A 20,603-nucleotide genomic window follows, 5' to 3' on the forward strand; every position below is an offset into this window, starting at 1 on the left:
GTGACCCAATACTGCAAAGGCAAAACGCAGCCCACTATTACGTTAGTCAAGTTCGAAACCCAGTGTTGCAAACGATAAGATTTCCATGCTGCATATATATATCGTTTTTGCTGTTGAAAATATAAAAAAAACACACAAAACTGTTTACAAATTAATAATATTGCTCTAACTTTTACTTAAAGCCAAAATTGAGAATAATATTATTATTTATCGGTTCATTAGGGGTATTGCTAGATAAGGAATTGGTATATTTTGGTATATATAAGTATGAGCTGGTATTTTCGAGCCTCGACGGCGCGGCCACACTGACTTCCGCCTCTTTTTCGACTACAACTTGCGAAGGAAAGTTGTGTTTTTCGTACATTTTGCCAATTCACGTTTCGTGTCAAGAACCCAAGACTTAAACATGCGTTACGTGGCTGCTTACCTTCTGGCCGTCCTCGGTGGCAAGGACTCGCCCGCCAACGGCGATCTGGAGAAGATCCTCAGCTCCGTGGGCGTTGAGGTCGACGCCGAGCGTCTGACCAAGGTCATCAAGGAGCTGGCTGGCAAGAGCATCGACGACCTGATCAAGGAGGGTCGCGAGAAGCTCTCCTCGATGCCGGTGGGCGGCGGTGGTGCCGTCGCAGCCGCTGATGCCGCACCCGCTGCCGCCGCCGGTGGCGACAAGAAGGAGGCCAAGAAGGAAGAGAAGAAGGAGGAGTCCGAGTCCGAGGACGACGACATGGGCTTCGCTCTCTTCGAATAAGCGGTTGAATGGGCGAATATACTGTGCAACACACTTGCGAGGCGAGAAAGCAGCGTCTTGGAGCAGCCAGTCTACACACTTGTGTAGCATCCATCCGTTCAACATTTCTACGTAATAAAAATCAGCAGTGTTTGCACTTTATATAAACCAAGTGAAATTGTGTTTTTGCGGTTATTTTCATGGTTTTTGTGACGTTTTTTCACCCATAACAGTGGACCCACGTGTTGGCTAACATTCTGTTGGACGCCCGCGCAGTGGATTATGTTAACTTAACAGTCGGCGGGGTGCGCTGTTAAGTCAGCGAATTCTTATTGGATTTATAGATCTTTTTTAGCTCTTGTGAATAACAAACTAGATGGAAATTAGTAACTACCATTTCAGAAGGGTACAAATCGATCAGAAGACTAGAGTTCATTGGCGAACATATAAGGAATATATAATCTGCTGTCCGGTTTACATTGGTTTAGAAAAGTAGTTTATACATTTTCAGAGAAGTATTTCTTTTTAGTCCCAGAAAAGTCCGTTTAAATCTGATATGGAATATAGTTTTATAAACTTTCTTATTAAACACTCAGTGAAACCGCGCAATTTTATATATAAATACACCGAGGAATGCGTACACTAAAACTAATTTACATCAATATGCATTCTATTTAGGCCAGGCCCACAATGGTATAGAATATCAGTGGTAGTACCAGGTTGTCCACCTGGTCGGTGAATGCCTCCACCAGAGCCGAATTCAGTGCTGCGAAAATGGTGGCGAACCACTTGGCCTGGCTCATGGCCACCAGGCCGGAAATCTCCAGCAGCCAGGCGGCCATGAGAATGGACACCACGAACGCAATGGTGCCCTCCAGGGATCGGGAAGATCCTAGAAGTATGACACATGTGTTAACATAGAAACTTATAAATGCGAATGAACTTATTGAAAGATCAGGGTATCCTTTTAGTTCATTTTACTTACTTCCCCACTTGTTGCGTCCCAGCTTGGAGCCCACTACACTGGCTGCAGTGTCTCCAACGCCGACTGCTAGAATCCCCGAAAGCAAGGCCAGAGTATTGTCGCCAGAGCACGGACATGGTGTCATCCAAATGGGCATTGAGCAGCCGATGAGCAAGCAGAACGGAGTTAGAGCCAACTCTCCGGCGTCCTTTTCGTCCTTGAATGTGCTGAAGGCCACGGCTAGTCTATCGGCGAATGGCGGAATCTTCAGCAGACGCAGCAGCTCCAGGACCACGAAAGCAGCCAACGCCACGCCAGTGGCCAAGTAGAGCAGGGCGCACTCGAAGATCAATCCGGGTATATAGACCATAACAATGAGCAGGTGGAAGATCTTGCGCACACGTGTATTGGCCTTCGCGGAGCTTCCAATTTGCCAGGCGACTGTGAGGCAGGTTAGCACAACCAGCAGCATGTAGAAGACCAAGATGGCCAGTCTTTCCTGATCGCGGAGGAGGAACTGCACAAGTGCCAGCAGAGGAAGAGGTCGCGTCACAGGCATGCAGGTGACAGCCAAGAGGAGCATCACCGTCCACAAGTAGAAGCGGTAAGGTTTCCTTAGCGATGGGAAGAGGACGAGAGCCACGCAGAACACCAGCAGGCAAAATAGAGCATTCTGTAGGTCCAATTCAAGCGGGTTATTAAAAGTTTTTTCCATTCCATTCAACACTCCTAGCCTCACTCACCACCATGATCATGTCGAGCGTCTCAAATTCCTCGCTTGGCCAAGAACCACCGCAGAAGAATCCGCCCAGTCGGTGAATGGCACTCAAAGCGAAGAGCACCAGTCCCTGGACGAAAACCGAGGCTTCTCCATACGTAAAGGATCTCTGGAAGCCACGTAGCGTATAAATATAGATTTGCTGATACGCAGAGGTCATCACGAATCCCACGATGATGGCGAAGGTCAGCGAGGTGTTCACCAGCAGATAGAAGCTCAAACTGGTGGCCACTCCGGGCAGCAGGCTCACCAGGCATTTAACCAAAATGCCCGTCTTCACAAAGGCATAGATGAAGAAACACAGCGTTTCGAGGGCCATACCGCCTGCGGCCACCGTGAGGAGCCACTGCATCCTGGCCTGTTCCTTGCATGCTGGCGTGGCGTGATGCAACAGACGGACGGTCAAGGCCAGCGGCAGCAGTAGACATAACCAGCCGCCGGGTCCGGCATTGGGTCTTCGAAAGGGTCAGATTAGATTACAGATAAGCTGGAACTTTGGACTCGCCTCGGAGACTCAGCCACTGACTCACCTAGGCGCCATGGCCTTGAGGCTGAAGACATCCGGCCGCTGGGTGCTCCGTCGCTGGTGGCGCACCGCGCCCAATCCACTGGACTGACTGTCCGTGGTGGAGCCGACGGAGTCCGTTTCCGAGTGCTCACTGTCCGTTTCTGGGCTCCGCATCCTCGGTTGGCTCTCAGTACATGACTTCTCTGAGCTCGGCAAGCGTTTGTGTGTCCACAAATGGGTCAAGTGCGGAGAAAAGCCCTCGCTTTTCCTGCACACTTCGGCCAATTGATGGAGTTTTGCATGCACTGGACCAGCTGGTCGTTTGCTAATGTTGTTTTTGTTGGGAAACTGTTGATTCGGGTTTGGGATGCACTTGGGTATTCGATGGCGTCCACTGGTGCGGTCACACTAAATTCGATGTGACCAGGCTTAATGCAGTTTGGTGGGAAGTTTAAAAACTTACAAGCTTGAAAATGTTACACAGCTTAAAAAGCCTGATAATACCATTGAATCATTAGAACGTGGATTAAAGTACTATAATTAGGATGCAAGATCTAATTTAATTCCAGATTTTAACAATCAATAGTATCCTCTTTTAAATCAAAGAAGAGCTGCGCTTGTTTTTGTATTTATATTGTAAAACCAAACCTCATACAAAGTGCATTAAGCATAAATAACATTGAGAAAATGTTGAACTATGTGGGAATATTCCTCGGCTTCTTAAAGCAGTCCAAACAGGTAGTAAAGGACGGGCAGGACAAGAGCTGCTTTAGCCGTCGAGATTCCGGTGAGGCACACGATCAACTTGAATACTCCATACCAGAATGAGAGCTGCAGCGCCACATGAAGACCCAGGAGACTATAAATGGTAGGGGTTAGATGGTATCTTACATAGTATTAATTAAGATATTCACATTTTGTCCTTGCGTCGTGCCTTCTCCAGGTTCTTGATGGGCTCCTTGCTGAGATACTGGCGCACGCCGAGGATCGTATTGGAAAAGTACTCATCCCACGCCAGCTCCCCGATGTCGATGAAGAACTTCTTCTTGTCCACTATGTTCAAGGTCTTCGATAGCGCCAATAGACGCTTGCTGTCAAAGTGCCACTCGGTGAAGATGAACTTTTCCAGGGTATTTAGTGAGTTCCAGACGTTCTTGTGCAGACGAACCAAGCTAAAATTTAATTCAAATCATGTAGCTTATAAGGGAATAGGTTTACCATTATTATATGCTTACATGGGCCTGCCGCCTCCAATTTTCGTGACCAGATCCAGGATAATAGCAGGTATGAAATGGAACAGAATGGCGCTCAGTCGGAAGACCCAGAGGCTCTTGACCAGACGCAGGTTGGGATACCAGACGGCACTGTTCAGAGGATAGTCGTGTAGGTAGCTGTTGATCTTGTCCGTCATTAGCTCGAATCGGAAGGGTTTGTATGTGCTGGAGGTCAGGTGGAAGATCTGCAGATCGGCTGGGCGTCCTCCGTTCTTCGCCTGCAGCGAGTTGACATAGTAGCCAGTGGTTATGATGCCATTGACCACCACATCGATGGGTATGTAGTCCATGATGATGCTGGGATCCAGGGGAAGGCGACGCAGTACGCCCTTCGAGGCGCCCATGAAGAAGCCCTGGGGACCGTTCTTCGAAATGGTCCATCCGGGAATGGGTTCCTTCCAAGCGGCAGTGACTTTAGCACGTTACAAAGAATCATTAGTTTCTGGAAGAAAGTTAATAGTCTACCAAATACTCACTCATACTGGGACGAACGATGCCACAGGGGAACTTGCTGGCCACATTGGCCACCTCGTGCTCCGCCAGATGCTTCGTAAAGGTATAGGTATTGGGGTGATCCTTCAGAAGTCTGCAAAATGTTAATTCATTATTTATAAACATAAACCTTTTAGTTTGTAAAGAGCACTCACTTTGGCTCCAGTTCCTTGAGGGCATCATCGTTGAGCGTCTCCGAGAGCTGGATGATCTTCTCGGGATCTTCGGGCGCGGGATATAGCTTCTCCTCGACCTTGGTCAAATAGGCATTCACATAGGCGCTGGACACATGGACCAAAGCATCCAGGTTCTTGATCTGTTGGCACAGCTCCACCACTCGCCGAGTGCCCCGCAAGTTGATGTTGGTGGTCTCCTTCAGGGATTGGAAGAAGTCCAAGGTGGCAGCCGAGTGGAAGACAACATTCACGTTGTCGATCAGGGTCTGGCGATCCTTCGGCGAGATGCCCAGATGCTCCAAGCCCACATCGCCCTCGATGGGCACGATCTTGGAGAGACGCGACTCCAGCTGCAGCTCCTTGAACTTGTCGAACACGGAGTTCTTCTTCAGCTCCTCCAGTCGCTCCTGCACACTCTTGCCCTTCTTGGCCCGCATCAGCAGGTACAGTGTGCCCACGTTGGGAACATCGCGCAGCAGTTTCTCCACAATGGTGACGCCCACGAAGCCAGTGGCTCCCGTGATGAAGACATTGCGACCCGCATAGAAGTCTGTGATGGGTGAGCTGAAATATGAAGGGTTTTCCAATCAGTTCACTGCCGTCTATTGTGCTTACATAACTCATGCGACCAAATTTACAGACGTCATAAAAGATGAAGCCAACTTTCTCTCGTCGCCCATTCAAATGGTCCAATGGAGCCACCATTGTGCTTACGACACTCGTTCACCCGTAAAAACCTTCAGGGGAGCGCATCTTAGCTGTTTGTCCCGCTGAAAACCCGTTTTACTCGTGGGCTCCCAGTTCTGAGTGCCCATTGTGTGTCTTCTAATATTGATACAACTAATGATTACTGAGCAGGTGCCGACTGGCGGGTCAATGCCGGAATGCAAAGCAATCTCGTGGGTGTCTCTGGTTTCTTGGCACTTTGATTGGAATCAAGTCGTGCGCTTAAGCTCATAAATCAAATGGTTTGATCTCTAAAGATTTTTTTAGTTTCTAGCAATAAATAGCATTTTAGCCTACTCTCTTGGATTCATTATTCATCCAAGTCATATAGTCGAACTATTACCGATTCTTAAATATATCATGCTGCTTTTAACAATAAATAAACTTAGTTTTTTGCTACAAATCAGCTTAGTTAAGCTGCTTAGCTTTGGGGAATTCCCATTTCCACTTTGCTATCGCCTAATTTTCGAACAATTTCTATCAAATTACAAAACGTATTGGGGCTCCAGCAAACACGCAACATGTTCATTCAATTAGCCAAGTCTGGCGCATTTCTCTTTTAATGACCTCCAGTCGCTGTCTCCACTGTATTTTTTTTTTTATGCCAAATGATTTTATAATGACGAACATTGAAGATGATTTCTTTGGTTTTTACTACCCTCTAACGATGCGTGATATAATTTCTGCATAACAAATGTGCTGCATTTACATTTCCCATATTTGAATATGCAAACAAATGAAAATAAAAAAATAGACGAAATGCAAATTTTTTTTTGAGCAATTAAAGGAGACCCTCGAGTTTGCAGAGCCGTCACAAGTAAATAAAGTGCAGTTGAAGCCTTTGCAGGTGCTCATATTTGCACACACGAATTGGCAAGTCATCGTTTTAGCCAGGCTCACAGTTCAAACGCTCGCTTGTTAGCCAAGTTGAGCTTTCACTTTGTGGACCAGCGAATTTGGGGTGAAAAGGGACAGGTGACCCAATCAACACAAATGGCTAATAACTCATCGAGCGTTTGGCTTAAGGTTTCCAATTCACCTCTTTCTTCGAAATTAACTTTCTTATCAGTTGTAAATCAACTACTGAGATTAGATTTTTCAGTTGGCCAGTTCGCTGCTTATCTGGTTTAATTAAGTGAGCCGATTTATGGTGGCAGTGCTACTTGAAATTTGTTTCAAATTATGGTTTTGCTGTGCCTTGGAACTGATATTACTATATTTAATGGAACTTAGCTACAGGTGAGGAAATAAGTAATAAAGTGGGGTGTTATTTGAGAAATCCAGCTTAGTGCCTTAATGCCTTGCATAATGCGATATCATTTGCCACAGTTTACCGCATTCCGCTGCGACTGGCGTTAAGAACCCCCATATCATTAGCATTGCACATAAACTTAAATGCTTGCCCACCCCGGCAATTAAGCCACTCGACTTTGAGTAACTGACCCTACCAACTGCAATCAACCTTGTGAGCGGCCATAAATCTCTGTCATATTATTATTATTAATATTCGTCCCGAAAATGTTTCGAGCAACCTGTCAGGATGCGATGGCCACAATATGTAATGATCTTGTTTCCCCTGCGGTTCCTTTTCATTTCAATAACCTGTAATTTTCCGCTCGATTTCCGGCATGCCCACCACTGCATCATTGACGTCATTTGGCTGAAAAGGCGGCTTTTGACTTGCAAAAGAGGGTATTCGAACAGGTCAAAGATTTAGCGTGGAAACTGGAATGTCTAGCCCTGTTTGCATCTCCCTCTCCAATTGGCTAGCACTGCATAGCCACCTTCGACGGGTTGATGAAAAATTTCCATTGTTTTCCCAGTGCAGGTGACTCTCAGGTGATGGATTCTCGCTGGCGAAAGTGTCCGGCCAAATGACCCACTGTCAGCTCGTAATGAAGTAGAATTAGCCGCCGACGCAAGTGTTAATTATAGTACAGTGTGACCTCAATAGTTTCAACTTTTATGTTATGCATTAAACTTTTGAATTGAGTTCCAAATGCAAAGGCTATGTGAGATTATAGATCACTTAATCCAACTAAAGTTAATGATAATCTAGTTTTAGAGTAGTTTAAAGTTCAAGTTTGGGAAAGTTGGAATATGTTGGTCCACTGGAATTTTGGCTTATATGGATGATAAAGTCACCAAATGTGAAAATCAAAGCACACATATCCTTAATTTTTGGTAAGTACATTTTTTGAAAGAAGATTCTACATCTAATGGAAAGTCTAGGTGATCTGGATGATCTTTAGCTCGATGGCTTGTGTTCTCTACGCCAGATTTTTGTCGCATTTCGAACTTTGCTCCGTCTTTCTAACCTCACAAAAGGCGCTCGAAAGCGGGGAAAAGAAAAAAATTAAAAAAAAGGCAGGTTGAAAGTTGTCAAACATGCTACCAAAATTAAATACAACCAAAATTGAGCAGAAGCCGTTGCTTAGAGCCAAGTGTAGTGGAACTTACCTGGCCATGGTTTCTCAGCAGGTGTGGTAATCGCCAATACTAATTATGCCAGTTGCAGTCTATCCGCTCGTTCTGATTATTTGTTTAAGACTAAAACTCGGCTTAGAACGTCGAAATTTCTCTTTTCCACGTAGCTCTCTTTCTTTTTATCGGCCTCCTCTTCTTATTTATTCCGTCTTTCTATCTTTTACTCCACTGCCTTTGTTGTTGTTGCGATGCGACTGTAAACAAATTACCAACACCAGTGCAACTGCACGTGTGTGTGCCACAACGAACGTGCGTGTGTGTGTGTGTGTGTCGGCGTGTGCGAGCGAGGCAGCTGAATGGGCGAGTTTATCTTTATCTGCGTTTCTCCGATCCTCCGATTTTCGAACGTTAGCCGGCAACAGTAAAACTTCAACTGAATCTTTATGCCGCCAATGGCCACCGAAATGTGCTCGGCAGCAGGCCGACTGTTCGTGGATGATCATTAACTACGCTCCGCGGATCGTCATAATAACGATCACGATTGTCGGCCAAACCAGTTAGTCAGTGGCGTCTCAAAGGGGAGTGCCTACTTGGTTTGGTCCCCCTCATATGTTTACTTTCTTATCTCATCACAAACAATATGGTTAACTCACTGAGTTTGCGGATACATTTTTCGCTATCTTGCAGATACATTTTTAGCTATCTTGCACATACTTTTTTCATTATTTCAGCTGCATATGTTTTCTCTTCTCGAAAGAGAATTCTCTTTAGCTAGCGCCCCTGTCGGAATATTTGCGAACCTCTTTATTATACACCATGTAGAAAGAGTCTAGCTAGATGTCGCCACTGAGCATTGTAGAAAACAAAATGCATAACCTATTTCAATTTAAATGTTATCTTATTAGCAAAAAATATTAAGAAACACAATTTTATTATCAGATATAGCAACTTATAATTAAATATTATATTTAAGGCAATATATAATGTCTAAAAAATGTAAAAATTCCATGTCCCCATCCCCCATAAATCCGTTCCCACACAAACCACACCAATAAAAACACACTCATCCTTTCCTTAATATAAAAATCATATTTATTTGAATAATAGTTACATATTTAATCATTTAAAGTTTAGTTCTCGTATTCTTCGACTATTTGACTATAAACCGGTTGATAATTACAACAATCTAGAATTGTTCATTACTTTTACATTACGTGTTTAGTTAAAGTGACTAAGTTTTGGGCTACTTTTGCATTGCTGTGTGAATAGATTCGTGTCTAGTGTTTCTTCGATTGTTTTTGATTCATATGATACATTTCGCTGACTTGTACTTGGCTTGTGTGAAAGAACTTAAAAGTAAAATACATGATACCCTACTAGAACAAACTACGGATGGAAACGAACAACCATGTGTGGTAGGATCGCACTTGGAGCGGAAATATTGCACAATCCAACAGTTGGCGATTCATATCCAGCCACTACAACCAGACAAGGAATCCCCAGATCAGAACCGCCAACGTAAGTCCGATCTGCAGGCCCAAAGTTAAAGTAAGGGCAAAGTAGAGGACGGCGAAGATGACCACATAGCCCGCGTAGTACAGGAAGTTAAAGCTATAGATACGGCAGAATTTAAATGAAAATTGATTCCATGTGCTTGAGATCGGTGGAATGAGTCACACTTACACCTTCCAGTAGTTGCGATGCCACTCCGTGGTCACTGCCGACTCCTTGAAGTAGAAGCGCCGGATTCCTATCAGACACCGATCGATGAACTCCGACCAATCGCACTGACTGGCATCGAAATTATAGCGCCTTCGATCGCTTTCCGGTATTAATGCCGATATACGCAGCGCGTTCTTCAAGGAGTACCGGAAGTCCTTGTCCAGGAAGTAGTCAAAGGCCTTGGTTCCTTTCTGGAACACCCGCATGTACTCGTACGCTCTAAAGTAGATAAATATTATGGTTACAAGTTAAGTAGATCCACCTTTTTTTACTACTTACGTGTGCTGGGGCATTCCGATTCCGAATAGCTTCTCTGGTATGATAAAGACCATCGCTGGCAGCAAATGGAACAGATAGAAGAACAGATTGTAACGCCATCCGTTGCGCAACTTCGTCACCGGCTTCCAAACAAAACTATTCGGCGGATGCCGCTCCACACTATCGTTGATGATCGTGCAGAACTCGGCGAGATTCAGAGGATTAACCTCTCCCGACGTGCAATGTATGATCTCCGGCTGCTCCACCTTCCGGGTGCCCACGTACCAGCCCATAACCAGTGATGAGTTGATCACATAGTCGCATGGTATGATGTCGATCACAGCATTAGCATTCCCGCACATGGTGCGGAAAATTCCCTTCACGAAACCGGCCAAGAAGCCCAGGTGACCAGAGTTTGCATTACCCACCCAGCCCTTCATCGGGTTCTCCAGGGTTCCATAAACTAGAAATTAAATGTTATCGATTAAGACATTTTCCTGCCGCTTGGAATCCCAATGGCATCTCACCAATCGATGGCCTAACTATGGCTGCTGGCAGTCCGGACATCTCGGCCATCAGCAGATTCTCCGACAGATTCTTGGTGAACGTATACGTATTGGGATGATCCCGGATATAGCCCTTGCACTTCTGATCGGTGAAATCCTCCCAGGCGGAGTCATCTTCGGCCATCTTCATCATCTCGTACGGATCGAACTGTGACTTGTACACCTCCTCGGCAATCAGACCACGATTGTTGCTATTGCAGAAGGCCGTCGAGCAGTAGATGTAGGCCGCCAGATGCTTCAATTGCTTGGCCAGCTCAATGGTGCGCATCGTTCCCGTGAGATTGGTGCGAATGGCGGTGCGCAGCGGGGAGCTGAACTTGATGGTGGCCGCACTGTGGTAGATCACATTGACCCGATCGATAAGCTCCTGCAGGAGTTCGGGGCCAAAGCCGAAGTTCGGTTCGCTCAGTTCGCCAACCACTGGGACCACCTTCGAGAGAGTCTTCTCCGAGTACTTCTCGAAAATCTGTAATTAAATCATAATTTACATTTGCAACATTAAACAAACATTTTATTGAATATAATCTCATGCATCGTAAACTTTTGATAACTCTAACCAAAAGGATATGGTCATTAATTGGTAGCATAAAAAGATTCAAGCTATAAGTGATTTTATGACTTGCAAAAGCAGCAAATAAAAGTTGTATATACATATGTATTACTTCGATATTTTTCAACAAGTTGGAGGAGACCTATTTTTTCCCCTCTAAAGACGGATGTTGAAAATTAATTTCACTACTGTTCGGAGGTTGGGTTGCTAACCATACACGCCCACATTATGGCCAACAAATTATGATTGTTAGCGATGAGTGCTTTTTTCGGTACTTTTACCTTTTTGGGAAACACTCGTAAGTAAGCAATTTTCAAAGCAAACAACATATGATGTTAGCTGCTTTTTGTTGTGCCATTAAAAATGCGTTTAAAAATAAAATAAATTAACGAGTTGTGAAGAGGGCCTAACAAAACTAGGGAAAAAACAAAAGACTTTTTGTTGAACCGAAAATTTAAGCACTCTCTAAATATAATTTATATGATTTAAAGGCATTAATTGTATACAAATGGTAAAAAATGCTTTATCTAAAGATTGAATAATAATAATAATAAGTTACGTTATTCCAAAGTTTGTAATTATAGAAAATAGCTTTTTAAATATTTTCAAAAATCCCAAAAGAGTATTGCACACTGGTAGTTAAAAAAAAGATGAAAACAAAAGAAAATGAAAGCCCCACGGATCGCGGCTCGCAACGGAAGAGGTCGGCCAGGTTACGACTTTGACAAATTAACGCTCCATAAAGAGACTCGTAATTGGCTTTAATTATATACCTTGCAGACGGCGCGTCGGGGGCAGGTTCGTGTCAGGGGGCGTGGCCCGGTCGACCGGTCAAACAATCTAAAACAAATGCCACCAGACTTACCGGCTTCTGGAGCAGGCGACGAATCCGCTCGTTCGGATCGAACTTGCGCTTGCCCCGGACCAGGACGTAGATGGTACCAATGTCGGGATGTGTGTCCAGCAGAGCCTCGATGAGAACGGTGCCCAGGAATCCAGTGCCGCCGGTGACGAAGATGTTCTTGTGGGCAAAGAACTCCGGTATGGTCAGCGAGGTGCTCAACTGGTGGCCATTGACCCGGAGCTTTCCGTTTCCGATGCTGTTGTTGTTTTCCGGGGAAGAGCTGGTGCCGCCATGTTCCGTGATGACAGCCATGGTGTAGGGCTCAAGATTCGTCGGCGGCGCCAATTTGCTGCTGAGATTCGAAGACGGTGCGGCAAGCTGTGGCAGAGAAATAAGAGAAGGAAACGCGCCGTGACATCGGTTAGTTCAAGTTCATTAGTCCAACTGGATCGATGCGATTATGAAACCAAAGCCGGCGATCGAAAAGCGAATCAAAAAAAAACCAGACAAACTTCTCAGTGTGTCAAGTTTAGCTAGCGGCGGAAGTGCATCATAAATCTGTTATCAAAATTAGATGGAAGTGGAGTGCACGATGCGGAAGGCAGACAACCTCCAACGAAGACAAATGCTGCATATTTAAGCTTTCCACACTTTCCCATTTGGGTGTGAAACCTAATGGATAGGTACTTCAAAGGTTAACCGCTTGGCATGGCCAGGAAACCTCCAAATGAGCACATATTTTCTGAGTGCATTTTCGAAGATTGTTTCTAGGATTGGATTAACGAAAGTTGAAGGCCAAGTAGGTCATGAGTACCACCTCGATTTTTGGAGTTCAACTGGGATAGCATTGATTTTTACTTCCTGGGAAAAAGTCATCAGCGTTATCATAATATTCCCAGTTTGCGAAGCGTTCAGTTCACAAAATTTCGGTCTTTAATTTTTGGAGTTAAAAATTTGTAGCATACAAAATTGAAAATTCAAAAATTTGGTTCGGAATTTTATTTTCAGACAACACCCTCTCGTGCACTCATCAAAATTATTAGTTCTGATAAAGGAGTTCAATCCAAGACGAATCAATAGCAAGATGAATACCACTTTTAAAATGGCTCGAATGAGCCTGAATCATTCCTGGCGGTTTGTTAGTAACAAATCCAAGGGGCAGTTTTCCAGTTTGCGGCGATTACCTGCAGTTAGCAGCCAAAACCGTCGTTACGCAGACCGATATACCTTCGATGACCAAACTCAAGCACAAATCCAGGGCATCAAGAAGATGAAGGAGATGGGCGAGGTGCCCCAGGAGTCTCCTTGGCGTGACAGCGAATGGTCTCCCGATTTTCCCGAGCGTTTGGATGAGATGGGCTATGAGTCCCACTGCAACGATCGCCTGTATATAGCCAAGAACAAATTACGTCACGAGCAACAAAAATATGAATTGGAACGTGAAGAGCGTCGCAAGAAGGCCCAAAGAAGAATCAGTAGTCACTTCGCAAAAGGCCAGGCAGAACCGGAAACATTGCGCCGGCGTACCATCTCACAGGATCCGGCCGATCACCAAAGGCGTCAGGAGGCGATTATCGAGCAGAATCGCCGACGGTGGCAAAATCGACCGGAATCTAGAAGGGAAACTAATACCTCCGGCATTACCTATCGTCCGGATAAGCGAAAGGAAACGTATACTGAGAATACTGAGAAAATGCAAAGGGAATCGGAGGACTACCAGCGCCAAAGACGCAATACAGAGAGCTCAGAGGAAGCTCAAGACAGCCAGACAGTGGTCTACGATTCCAATCGTCCCACGGCCGAGTGGTTAAGGAAGCGCCAGGAGGAGAACGAGGCGGAGTACTGGCATTCGTGGCAAACATGCCCATGCTCCCGGGAGTCGGAGACCACAGAGGAGGTGAAGCCCCACCTGAAGCGCAAGAAGGTAGTGGGCATTCCACCTGCATATCCGAGGGATTACCAACGACGCGGCTACCATCAGATATCCCCACCTGCGTATGCACTGAAGGCCAAGACTATAGTGATGATGCCCAAGCGGCGACCCTCTGGCATCGATAAGCAGTACCACAAGTTTGCCAGGAAACAGGCGGCCCTATGGCAACAGGACTTCGACGAGATCCAGGGCAACGGGCAACCACTTCAGATGCCCAAGAAGGAGGAAGAGAAGAAGCCCAAGAGGAAGGAGGATCGTCGATCCGTAGAACCGCCCCGTTTCCGAATGGTCGTCAAGACCCGTGCTCCCGCTATCCGCCCCTCTACTCCCGTGTTCAATTACTCCGGCCAGATGGATATGCCGCCCGCCATCGCTGGACCCAGTGCCTACATGGGATCTCATCGCAAATCTGAAGGCGAATCCTGGCGCAACTTCTTCAGGGCCAGCAGCTCATAAACGGAGCTCATTTTACTACAGCGTTGTGAATTGCCTTTTTATCCAGAGTTATTATTTGAAAATGAATACTTGCTGAGCTCCTGGCAAAGTTCTGGGATATTATAGTAAAATTTAATATAATTGACGTTGAATGAATTCTTTTAACGAATCAGTGAATCACAATTGGGGGTTAAAGTAAGAAAATTCCACTCGGGAATCTACAAAAAACCGACATATTTCCATAGTCAGCAAACCAATTAATATAGAAGTAGGTGATATGGACAAAATGTAGCAAATGAGCAACCTGCTTTTTATAATTAATTCCGACTAGTAATGGTAATTAAAATTGACGCGTATAGCTGTTGCCTATGACATGTGTTGGGGTTCCCATATTTCTGGAATAGTTTGGATAATTTAATTCCTCGTAATGGAATTGGCCTGTACTTATCCCAGCATTTACATTCCAACACTGAACTTGAAGAAAACCAACTGCACAATTTGGGGGCTAATTTACCCTTTAAACTTTCCCACACTTAAGGCCCATTAACCTTTTACTTTAATCACCAAGTGGATTAGAGTGGCTAAGCTTACGTTAATTAATACCCCCAAACTTTCGACTTGTCACACTGCCACAATCGGACCCATGGCCGTTGCCCAACACTGTTAACTGTACTTTCCCGGCCAACTGCAAAACCATTCACAAAGCCGCCTTTTGTTCGCTCCATCCGAGACCATCAATAGCTCGACTAATTAATGGCAAATGACGCGTATATCCGAAAAAAAAGAAACCGAAAAGCCTCGACAAGTTAAAAAAAGAAATCAAACCAAGGTATGTATAACCAATGTAGTTAGATCTCACACGGCACATTGCCCAAGCATCGAGTACAGGTGGAAAACATAATTAACGAAATGCGTAACAATTTGTTGGAGGAGAGATTAATTTCGGACATTTTTCGTGTGATTCCAAATTTGTGTCAAGGCCGCCCAGGCGGAGATCTCGAGTGGAGTTGTCTGGTTCGAGGAGGTGGAGATCTATATAGGCCCACAAACACCATTAATATTCGGAGTTTGGCCAGCCAAACAAAAAAAGCTCAGCTCAATCAAAATGCACGGTCACGGTCAAATCTCGGTTGATCTCTAGAGATCGTCGTGCTGCGTTGTCTTCGTATGCATATGAGTCCAATGGATCGAACATCGAACAGATCTCTCGGATACAGATACAAAGTGGTTAAAATGGCGCGATTTCAGTGTTTTTCGGTGCCTAACACCCGTGTGCTAATTGATTCGCTTGTAATTGACCAACTGACAGATCGGACAACCTCCAAAAATCCGCACTGGCTTTTCCTGACTCAACACATTTTGTTCAATGGCATTTCGCTTTCGAAAATAATCCGCCATGTGGCCCGATCCGAAACCCAGAATTATGCAAATTAAGTTCTCCGGATCAGAGACAGAATGCCGCCAGCTTGGCCAACATTGAATTGATCGGAGTTAACTGGTTTCGGTTGCTCTTGGCCTGGCCCCCATCCAAATGATTTGCATTTAGTTTCCTCGAACGCGGAGTCACAGAGATTCATCGCCATTTTGCCCTGGCCCAGCAACATTTTTGTCATATTTTCATCGCTGATTGGTAAGACCTTTGTTTGGTCTCCCAAAGTTCTTCGCTAGATTGGGCCAACAGGTTTTAAGATCGTGAATTTGGGATTGACGGCTTGAGTTATTGATGGTCTGTGGTAGGGCTAACAGATCGTTGAACTTGACATTTTCTTGGCTTATATAAAATGGGGCCACTAACTTGTTGAGAACATATATCATATAAAGATTTTTTGGCCCTTGAACAAGACCTTACCTTGAAATGGTTAGAAAATTGATTTGTTTCAGAGATATTTCTTGTCACAATGATTCTCATCAACAATACAAATTTGATAAGGATACATGAAATTGTTCTTATTTGGAAATAATATATGTTTATATTAAATTAAAATATTGCAAGTGATAATTTTATTATTTTTTTTTTTATTATTTTTCTTTTATCACATCTAAATGGATCCGTAAAGAAAAATGCAATAGGGCACTTAGAAAAATGCTTGTTGTTATGGCGTTTGCCCATTGCTCATTTCCTATTTTGCATTTCTGATGGAGAAGCACATGGACAATACTATATACTATATATATAGATAAACAGTATATATAAATATTTACAGATGTAGCTGTGGCTGTATGCGCCCTAAGATTTGCATAATTTTGCTACGTCTGCGTTTTGCTTTGTTCGTAATTTCTGTTTAGACAAATGACTGAAACCCAGCTGGGTCTTTAGTTCCCCTCGTATTGGTGAGTATCTCTGTGTGTGCCGCCGTATATACAAACTGTTTCTGCATATTAAATATTTGGAAATTTCTTTCCCAGTCCTAAAATGGCAAATATCGCATTTCGAGCCCTAGGCGAAAACAAAAACTAAGCAAAGCCCTAATGAACAAATTATCAGAAATTTGGCAAGTTAGCTGAGCAACTCTGGCTTGGATGTCAGGGTATCCTCTAACTGTGACGAATTTTTAGGTTTTGTTTATGAGCAAAGATCCATTTTGGTCACTTTCTATTTTACGACGAACAGATCTCTCTCATCTCTGTTCGCGCCATTGATTTCTCTTCATGTGCTGTTATGATTTTATTCCATTCAAATCGATTTTATTTGACAACCTTTTTGCTTTATTTGATTTCCGCCTTGGCAACCAAATGTGTAACAATAATTCTGTTTTGTTTATGCTAGGCATGAACATTTTGGCGACGGAGGAGCCAAGGGGGAATTCGATTCAATGCGCCATAAAAGCCCGAATCAAAAAAAACGTCGAACAAGTCGCACTTGTGCTGGGCATTAGCATTAAATGGCTGTGTAGACCTTAACATTGAAAGTTCCACAAAATAAACAGAAACAAAGCAGGCTGATTGATCCTCTTTTCGGTGGGGAATTTCAATAATCGAATTCCATTGAAAGGCAAACCAAAGATTCAAGAAACCAACTTGGCAGTAGAGCATCAATCAAAAGAATGAAGAAACAGAGTTTCAATCAAATGACTGAAGAAACGAACTTCATCTGCGCTTGTTACTTTGCTTACAATTTTGGACAGTTGACATTTGCTCGCTTATTTGTTATGCCCATTAAGAAATTCTACACAACTATTGTCTAAATTATTTGTGATTCCAGGAGTTTGGCAAACCGGTTTGCGGCTAAAAAATTCGATGTCAGCCACGCAAAAAAAAAGTAATAAATTATGGAAGAAGTGCCTGACAGAAATTAGCCACGCGTCAAATCCAGAGACAATAAAACTAAACATTAACAAGAGCTTCTTGCGTTTAACAAATTCTTCAACGCATAACCATAACAACGATTTTTGTTTGTTTTGCTGCCCATGAATTTTCCAGCAAGCGCTGGAAAAACCGCATGGAAAAACTTACTCAATCGGTGTCGCGAAAATCTAAGCCAACTCGAAACACATACACAAGTTAACTCACGCAAAGAGAGCGGCTGAGAGCGAGGAAACTGGAAAAGCTATGAAAACAAACATTTAAGTGAAAATCAAAGAGCTAAGTCAGCAGCTTTTCCAATGGTTTTTCCGCAAGCCGAGCCCAACAAAATAACAAAGGTTTATTTCGCACTTTTCTAACCAATCAGAATTATTTCATCACTTCCGCTTGTATTGTTTGGCAATCGATTTGCAATAACCGCGATTATTATTATTATTATTATTTTGTATTATCGATTGCACCACCCACCCAGTGGGGCGTTTCACTTTGCACTTGATTTAAAAATTTGGAGCACGACTTGGTTGGTGGGGCAGATGTTAAGGCGAAGTGCAAACTAACCAATAGTGTCGGGGGCGAAAGAGAGATCGGGGGATAAGTTGGCCACTGAGGAGGATCCGCTTTTAGCCAACTTGCTGCCAATGCCGACGCACGCTCACTTAAGACTGATTGCGGGCTCTGAAAGTAATGCGATCGCAGCTAGTGCTGAAAAGCACTCACTCGCCAGTTCCTGAGTTTCTGAGTTTCACAGTTTCTGAGTTTCAGCGTTTCCGAGTTCAGCTCGCCAAGACTTCGGGGCACGTAATAAAAATCGGAACAGAAAATAATCAAGAGGCAGCCCGAGAAACAAAAACCCGCGAACTCAGCACACAGCGAAAATAATATTCATAAAAGAAGGCTGAGAGAGCTTTGAGTGGCCAGCGATGTTTGACTTTTTGGTAACTGAGAAAGCTGCCTCTCCAAATTGGATCTATTACGAGTGCGTGGTATCTGTTGAGTGGATCTGGCAATGCCATTGGCTCGGAGAGAGCGGGGGCTACCTACTTGAGCGAAAATACTGGGGTAAAAGTAATACAAGGAAACAAATAAAACTAAAGCTTAGGATATAGAGTCATTTTTAGGTTAAATGAGATGAGTATGATAATTTTTATTAATATTTAATATGGAGTCGTAGAAATGTGCAACTATGTAAAATATCTATGTGCTCTGTGCACATCAATTTAAAATTCTCGCTTTTGAAGCAAATAATACCCCAATTGGAGTTTATAGCCATGTTTAATAATACTATAATAATACTATCATAATATTATTCGGTTATGGTGGCTGATAAAATTAATGTGCAGAAAAAGTTAAACATAGTATGGTTTTAAAGATGTACACGTGCACATCATGTACAATTTTTACGAGAATTTAAATAAGCCAATATATAGATCCACAGCAAATATTCTACAATTTTGAAAACAAAGTCCCCTGTTGAATTGCAGCAAATTTTGCGAAATTTTCTACCTTGCTTCCTGTTCTTTTATTTGCAGGCACACGAAGAAGTTTGCTGACATCTCGAATTTATTGCGGCCAGGTAATACATACGATACATACGATATTCTGCTGATTTTGATAATTTGATTTTGGTGTCAATGAGGGCATTATAAGGTAGGAAAATTACCGGTAAATCGCATGAGGTGTTGCCAATCACGATATTTATTGTCTAATTATGCAAACTGACTAATTGAGTGATGGCCCCTTGATAAATCCAGCGCGAAATGCAAATAAGTTACAAAACTGTCAGCTAAACGATAATTCATCTGTTTGCAGAGACAAACTTTCTAAGCTCTTTCCCCTCCGACGGGTTCAATTGCAGTTGACCTAGATGTTGGTAAAAAGCCAACATCATAAAATGGTAAATACTGAAACCAGAGTATTGGGCCTAAGCAGCCGAAAACTCCACAGCCAAAGCGCCTCAGGTGTACACACACCTGAACACCTGTAATTACAGGTGTGCAGGGCTACGACTCTTCGCCTAACTGAAAAAAAGAATTGTCAAAATTGGCAATAATTTGGGGGACACGCAATTGAAAAGTGGTCATATGTGGTCAAAATGATGGGAGAAGGGTCGAAAGGGGAAAATTATAAGGAAGAGGAAACCGCAGCTGGAAACTGACAACGCAAAACAATCGTGTTGTTTTGATCTATCAGGGAAGAACCTCAACAACTACAATCTATTGAATTAACATAATACGTAATATACATACATATATGTTGAAAGCACCGCTATAATAGACTATTACTAAACCTTTGTGGGTTATAATTGTTTTTTTAATTTTACCTTCATAAATTTAAATTTTATTTAAAATTTATAAACTACATATTTGTGAATCCCGTTCTTGCATTCTTCTCAACAGCTATGTGAAATATCATGAAAATATATTTTTTTCTCTGTAGAAAAGAATGTCAATTACCCATTGTTGTCCATTTGAATGCTCATACGAAATACTTTTATTTGCCTTTGTACATTTTCCCTCAACTCTACGAGCATCTCAGCCGAAGCCACATGCAAATCAATTAGGCTCATTAGCCATGCAATTTCCAATCATATCAATCTCAGGTGCCTGCCAACGTGTCTTCAATTTAATTTCCCTACAATAAACTTCAACACCCAACTTCGGTAGCAAAAAAGGCTCTTGTTAGTTAATCGCACTTAGTCAGCGCTACTTGGCTGCTAGTCATGACGACTAGCTGCAATTTTTCATGGCTCACTCGCATTTTTTAATGCCCCGTCATCGCAACTCAGTTGCAGTGGAGCAGGTTAAGAAGTGGCGCTGAAGATGAGGGAGATCTTGGGCAGCAATCGAGTTGGGGCTTGGTCAAAAGCCCCCTTTGGGCCACAAAAACGACGTCATCCAGTGCGCATGAGTAATGAGCTTGG

General features: G+C 43.6%; 5 protein-coding genes across 6 annotated transcripts; 2 read left to right on the forward strand and 3 right to left on the reverse strand.

The window, feature by feature from the left end:
- The first annotated feature begins 285 nt into the window (after positions 1 to 285).
- LOC6734793 (60S acidic ribosomal protein P2) lies at positions 286 to 899 on the forward strand. Its single transcript, XM_002081760.4, has one exon. It carries the CDS (start codon positions 407 to 409, stop codon positions 746 to 748), a length of 342 nt encoding a protein of 113 aa, XP_002081796.2. The 5' UTR covers positions 286 to 406; the 3' UTR covers positions 749 to 899.
- Positions 900 to 1,277: 378 nt separating this feature from the next.
- LOC6734794 (dolichol kinase) lies at positions 1,278 to 3,327 on the reverse strand. The gene is made up of 4 exons (XM_002081761.4): positions 3,000 to 3,327; positions 2,435 to 2,924; positions 1,713 to 2,364; positions 1,278 to 1,619 (listed from the first exon to the last, which is right to left on the reverse strand). Exons 1-4 carry the CDS (start codon positions 3,149 to 3,151, stop codon positions 1,402 to 1,404), a joined length of 1,512 nt encoding a protein of 503 aa, XP_002081797.1. The 5' UTR covers positions 3,152 to 3,327; the 3' UTR covers positions 1,278 to 1,401.
- Positions 3,328 to 3,593: 266 nt separating this feature from the next.
- On the reverse strand, positions 3,594 to 8,542 carry LOC6734795 (putative fatty acyl-CoA reductase CG8306). Its single transcript, XM_002081762.4, has 6 exons — positions 8,106 to 8,542; positions 4,899 to 5,483; positions 4,728 to 4,837; positions 4,213 to 4,663; positions 3,892 to 4,149; positions 3,594 to 3,836 (listed from the first exon to the last, which is right to left on the reverse strand). Exons 1-6 carry the CDS (start codon positions 8,111 to 8,113, stop codon positions 3,698 to 3,700), a joined length of 1,551 nt encoding a protein of 516 aa, XP_002081798.1. The 5' UTR covers positions 8,114 to 8,542; the 3' UTR covers positions 3,594 to 3,697.
- Positions 8,543 to 9,141: 599 nt separating this feature from the next.
- LOC27208703 (putative fatty acyl-CoA reductase CG8303) lies at positions 9,142 to 18,493 on the reverse strand. Of its 2 annotated transcripts, none has more exons than XM_016184267.3 (6): positions 18,242 to 18,493; positions 12,034 to 12,390; positions 10,580 to 11,084; positions 10,074 to 10,515; positions 9,756 to 10,013; positions 9,142 to 9,683 (listed from the first exon to the last, which is right to left on the reverse strand). In XM_016184267.3, the coding sequence occupies exons 2-6, from the start codon at positions 12,322 to 12,324 to the stop codon at positions 9,551 to 9,553; spliced, it is 1,629 nt and encodes a 542-aa protein (XP_016027995.1). In that variant the 5' UTR covers positions 12,325 to 12,390; positions 18,242 to 18,493; the 3' UTR covers positions 9,142 to 9,550. The 2 variants fall into 2 exon arrangements, with proteins under 2 accessions (XP_016027995.1, XP_016027996.1); XM_016184268.3 differs by having other exon boundaries at positions 18,401 to 18,478.
- Positions 12,833 to 14,532, forward strand: LOC27207637. The gene has a single exon (XM_016183322.3). It carries the CDS (start codon positions 13,097 to 13,099, stop codon positions 14,399 to 14,401), a length of 1,305 nt encoding a protein of 434 aa, XP_016027997.1. The 5' UTR covers positions 12,833 to 13,096; the 3' UTR covers positions 14,402 to 14,532.
- Positions 18,494 to 20,603: the final 2,110 nt, after the last annotated feature.

The sequence above is a fragment of the Drosophila simulans genome, chromosome 2R (genome assembly GCF_016746395.2).
Source record: "Drosophila simulans strain w501 chromosome 2R, Prin_Dsim_3.1, whole genome shotgun sequence".
In the NCBI taxonomy this organism is placed as follows: Eukaryota; Metazoa; Arthropoda; class Insecta; order Diptera; family Drosophilidae; genus Drosophila; species Drosophila simulans.